Source organism: Etheostoma cragini, chromosome 13 (assembly GCF_013103735.1).
Source record: "Etheostoma cragini isolate CJK2018 chromosome 13, CSU_Ecrag_1.0, whole genome shotgun sequence".
NCBI lineage: Eukaryota > Metazoa > Chordata > Actinopteri > Perciformes > Percidae > Etheostoma > Etheostoma cragini.
In genome coordinates this window covers 16,171,861-16,177,319 of record NC_048419.1, presented here as the reverse complement: position 1 = coordinate 16,177,319, position 5,459 = coordinate 16,171,861, and the positions used below count along the sequence as shown (strand labels likewise).

Here is a 5,459-nt window from a genome sequence, read left to right as displayed (position 1 = left end):
GCATCTGTGGCAATGCCTCACAACAATGTATCCCTCAAAAATCACCTTTATTATAACAAACATTGATTAACATTCACACAACAACATGGAAGACACCCTTTAAAGGTTCAGTAAGTAATCTGATTTCTAAATCAGCTGTCTAGACGACTGAAGGTAGAAAGGCACAAAGACCCTGATAACTAACAATGTTGAGAGCAGACAAACATGCACACTTCCTCTGTTGAACAAGCACACAGATTGTAATTTTTAGGAAAAGTAAACAAAGGGAGGATTATGCACTTTATGGCTTTGCCCTTGATTAGTCCTGAATGCCAGATGAAGTATTAAGGCCTAAGTATGCTTCAAAGTGTTTTTCTAAACATTCACTTTGTGCAGCCTTGGATCAGGTGTGCAGAGGTGTGAAAGTAGGCAGGATTTGAACTTCTCTCAAAGTGCTCTTCTGTTGTACTCTTCATGCAGCACCGCGAAAGCCTTCAAGTCACTCAAAAGCCACAGTTCTTGGAGAGAGGGGGAGGAGGCTATGACAGGTGGCTTTTTCATCCTTGATTAGAGTGTGGCCATTTGCAAAAAGTAAAACAACTTTTGCCTTTAGACATGGTTGAACACCACAATTTTGTTTAAAGCAAGCCAAGGCTTTAACCCTATCGTTATTGTTGCATGAAACCTCATCATAATACCAGATAAAGTTTACCCTTCATACCCATTTTATGAACCCACATATTGCATATTGTTCAAGCAAAAGAACAAGGGTGCTACACAAGATGAAAGGTTTTCACTTGACACTATGTGCAGCGGTCCAGTCTCAGGACTTTTTCTAACTCTCCATGTAGTCCAGCTTTGACTTCATACCTGTAAATTCCTCGTGGTAATATTCTGCCGAGTGACATTAAGTGGAAAACATTCTTCCTGAAGCCTGGGTGCATTCTTTAGCTAAATCCATCTAGCTAAATGAAGGGGAAGATACGTTTCTTAACGATGTAGAGGACGGTGGCAAGGAAGAGGGCCAGAGCCAGGAAGATGAGCAGCTTGTCTGTCAGCTCCCGCCGGTTGTACTTGAGGATCAGTTTCCTCCCCAGGTGGATGGTTCCGGTCATGCTTTTGAACTCGTCGTTAGTTTCCTGCACCGTCCTGGAGGAGGTGGCTGTGTGGGGAAGAGGAAAGGTATTCAAGGTTTGAGAAGGAAGAAGATGGGTTCGGAAATGGATGTACCTGTTGTACACAAACTCGAACCCTGACAAAAGTCAACAAAAGCATGGACAAAGAATATCGGTTTTTTTTTTTACCCAGCGTGCCAATGGTGTCCTCGCTCTGCTTCACCTGTTCTGCCATCATCCTGCTCATAGACATCAGATTCTCTGTGATGCTGCTACTGGTTTCTACTAGGCTTTCTTTGGTCGCCTTCCTGGTACACAAACACACACAAAGCAGAAAGGTGATGCATAATTGCAGTCAGTAATATGTTGCGTATACACACATTTTGTGTCCAAGGGAAAGTTAGACACCAATTCAACTTTTAATTTTTTTATTCATTTAATCATGCGAGCGCTTAAATGTCAAATGTAATAACCCATTGCAAATAGAAACCACAATAAAATCTTAAAATCACTGATAAAAAGCCCCATCAGACAGGATTAATATTACAGGGAGGTGTGTAGTAAAATATTTCACCTCCTCCTTTTTAATAAAAGTTGCTTTATCAGACAGCATTTTAATCACTGGCACTGGCAGGAAGATCAGAGAGTTTGCCAAAACCAGTAGGCAGGTAACTGGGGTGTAATAAGAACTGGGATTGGGATAGGTTTAGGCTGAACTAAAGCAAAACACCTGCCATATTAAATTTATAATGGAAAAAGGTGATTAACTCATTGAGCACCACAGTGGAGTCTCAGCCTCAGAATTGTACTGACCTCTGTCTAGTGCTGGGGTTTTCTACTCCATGCAGCAGCTCGTCCTTCTCCGTGTTGTCTATGGCTAGTTTACATGCCAGGTTAGCTTTCCTCCATGCTGTCTGGTTACTGGAATGCACAAAAACCAACTTTAAGAACGGAAGATTATGTTATAGATTTCTTCATTGCATCTGGTCTGTTGTGTCTGAATCTGTTTCGTTTGCATGCTGAAATGTGCTACTTGCATTTACTTGACTCTCAAAGTCCTATTAGCTCCAGATATGGATATACTGTACATTATGTCAAGGGTCAACACCTACAATATGAATTATTTCCAAAAGTATCCCGGGTAAAATAAACTACAGGCTACTATTTACAATATTAAAAGGTGCTCTAAGCAATGTCATGTGATTTTTTTAGGCTACAACATTTGTTGTCACACAGCAAACATCTCCTCACTATCCGTGAGCTGCCTGTCCCCTGAACACACCGTCAAAAACGCGGTCTCTGTAGACAGCCCGGGCTCCACAAACAGCAACAAAAACAAACTGTGCCAACCTGCACCACGAAGCATAAACAGTGTTCCAGACAATAATAGACAAGAAGGATTTGGGGCAGTGGGGGGGAGGGTACGGGATGAGGAGTAGGGAGGGGCGAGCTAGCCTACGTTTTCTTTGACAATATTTTGGATGTCAACAAGAAGTGACATCACCCAACATCGCATAGAGCACTTTTAATAATTAACTTTTACAGTCTCTATTATAACCCATTTCAAGCACCACTAAACCTGATGCAACATGCAAAGAGGGGTTACAACCAAACATGACATCTCATTTTGATGTGTTCACACACTTATACACTGGTTGAACACTGGCATTTTAATGGCGTTGATAGAGTTAATAAAGTCAGTGATTCAGGGGTAAATAAAGAGATGACTGCTGCTAATATTTCATGGCTGTGTGTATGTCTACACACCTCAGCATTTGCCTTCGCTGGCTCTCTGTCTCTGCCTGGATGGCCAGTCTGTCCGTCTCTCTGTCCTGCTCTCTGGCCATCTGCTCCAGATCCTGACAGCAACAACACACCACATCCAATAAAACATTTAGTCTGGATTTTAAACAAGAAATATGTCAGATGAAACACAATACACATAATGTGAGACCTGACCTGTATTCTGAGTCTGAGCTTGTTGAACTTCTGTTTGACCTGAGAGTTGAGCTCCATGAGAGTTGACTGAGGTCCAGGGCAATCCCTAATGTCCTGCAGGTAACACAAACACTTGTATGTATTCATGAATGATGTGGGAGTAAACATTGTTGGGCTGCACAATTCTGGGCAAACTAATAATCACAATCTTTACGATCAATATTGAGATCATGATTATTTACCGAAAAAAATTCACATGTCATATTTAAATAAAACAGAGCACTGCTTTCACTTCCATGTTGCGCTACATCCCTGCTAATGTACACGTCTACAAAAAAATATTTGGATGGATATTTGTTTGTTTGGTAAGTATTCTGTTTATAATTTTGGAATTCTTTTTTTACTTTGGTACTGAAGAATAACAGAATCCTTATTAAAAAAAAATGGCTCCGATTAAATTGACAGATTGCAGTGCAGTTTCCATTTCAGGTCAGTGTAAGTCTTTGCTGCATGTTTCTCTCTTTTTTTCTTTTCACACACACACACACACACACACACACACACACAATATAAAATACATAAATATTAATGAAACGGTAACTCCCATTACACACACCTATAGTAATGCCTTATTAAACCATTACTCTCGCCAAAATGCAACCTAGGGTCTTTTTGTGAATGTACCCGAGTCAAACTTTCGTTTAAAAGCATAATTAGGGAGTGATAGGGGCACTATAATAATCACATCAAAATGACTATTTTTAAAAGACTAAGAAGGCTTGACACAACATGAATCTTTGCTCAAAGTATACCAGGAGCTCTACACATCAACTCGAACATTAGAACACTGTATGTGTACACAGATTTCTAAAAAATAAAAGATTTTAACTTAGAGTATTTTAATTGCCCTAACCACCATTTATCAACAATAATAACTTACATTAAAGTTACTCGTAATGACCCCTTAGACACATCAGTTATCTGTTGAAACAGCTAACGTGACGTAATAATGATATGATAACGTTAGCTAGTTAGAAATTAAACTCGAAGGAATAAAACACTGATCAGCACTTACTTATCTTACTGTGTCTCTTTTAAATGAACGTTAACGTTATTTAGAAACACTTGTGTAACGTAACGTTATTAGCTAGCTAACGTTAACGTAGCTACAGCACTTTCAGACCTGTAGCTAATGTGATGCCTTCACGGACAAATCTCCAGAACAAAACCGATACCAGCATTAGCAACAACAGAAATAATCTAAATAATCTAAAGAAAAACCAGACGTTTTCAGTTCTTACCTGAATGAGAGCCTTGATTTCTAAATCATATTTGATAATTTCTTGTCCACAAATTCGGACGTGAACGTCTGCAGAAGACGCCATGTTTGTTTTTGTTCGGCTACGGAAAGCTGGAGAATCAAAAAAGACAATTCGCTCCGAGCGATTGCGTTTGACCAGGTTAACTTTATTAAAATTAGCCAGTGATTCTAAGAAGGCCACAATAACATAATGCTACTAATCAGCTACCCGTGTCTTTACTAAAAACACTTCACAGAGAAATGCAAGTGTGATCCCAAAAACATAGGCCTATGTTATGGGTATGTCCGAAGCAAGAGGATTTCAGGACACAAGTATTTAAATACACTGTTTATAAAGATTGGCATAGCAATGTGTCACCCATTGGTTTGCATTGGGGCCAATTTGAGGCTCCCAGAGAGAAATACTGCATTAGTAATAAGCCCAAAAAGCAGTGTTCAAGAGTTACACCAAATTTACTCTGTAAAAGAAGTGTTATAGGCAAAATATTGTGATTTTTGTTATATATATATATTTTAATTTGACTAATTTCTTGTGGGTAAGTAAGCCGGCCTGATCCAAATCCTACTTTAATCATGAATTGAATCTAATTCAAACTGTAACATGAATTTAATTTAATGGACTTTATTTGACTTACTCCCCTGGTCCGTGCAAAGTTTCCACTTTTGCTTGAGTAACACGTACTAAAAAAAAGTTATTTTGAGAAATAATTTAGCCTTTTTAAATTATTATATATGTATTATTTATTTCTGACCTGTTCTTAAAGAGTTTTGAAGAGATGTCTTCAGTAGAAACAAATGGACTGAAATCCAGTAGTGTTAGTCATGTAGCTATTATTGTCCCTGTAATCCCCCCTTTATACCTACAGTAAATTATCTTTTTCTCTTGGTATCTATTCAGTCTTGATTTTAGGGCTGTAACCTCCCAGTCGATTTATTGGTCGATACCTTCTGGCTCAACCAAAATTCTGATTGGTTGATTTTTTGCCGTGTTGTTTCATCCAGTGGAAGCATAGACCGTCACGGTTTATGGGTGAAAAACACTAATCGCTAATCGGGGTGTTTTGAGAGCATCCCTGTTGCACAGGTAACAGTCCATCTCCAGAACA

At 39.0% G+C, this 5,459-nt stretch overlaps 1 protein-coding gene across 1 annotated transcript; it reads right to left on the bottom strand.

The window, feature by feature from the left end:
• Positions 1-885: 885 nt before the first annotated feature.
• On the bottom strand, positions 886-4,469 carry bnip1b (BCL2 interacting protein 1b). The gene is made up of 6 exons (XM_034889841.1): positions 4,334-4,469; positions 3,054-3,146; positions 2,862-2,953; positions 1,908-2,015; positions 1,284-1,402; positions 886-1,141 (listed from the first exon to the last, which is right to left on the bottom strand). The coding sequence occupies exons 1-6, from the start codon at positions 4,415-4,417 to the stop codon at positions 945-947; spliced, it is 693 nt and encodes a 230-aa protein (XP_034745732.1). The 5' UTR covers positions 4,418-4,469; the 3' UTR covers positions 886-944.
• Positions 4,470-5,459: the final 990 nt, after the last annotated feature.

Excerpts from the sequence above, each read along its gene's own strand:
- bnip1b (XM_034889841.1), bottom strand. The coding sequence starts at position 4,417 with ATGGCGTCTTCTGCAGACGTTCACGTCCGAATTTGTGGACAAGAAATT. Across the intron at positions 3,147-4,333 it reads AAATCAAGGCTCTCATTCAG|GACATTAGGGATTGCCCTGG; the intron begins GTAAGAACTGAA and ends TGTTACCTGCAG. Across the intron at positions 1,403-1,907 it reads AACCCCAGCACTAGACAGAG|GAAGGCGACCAAAGAAAGCC; the intron begins GTCAGTACAATT and ends TTTGTGTACCAG.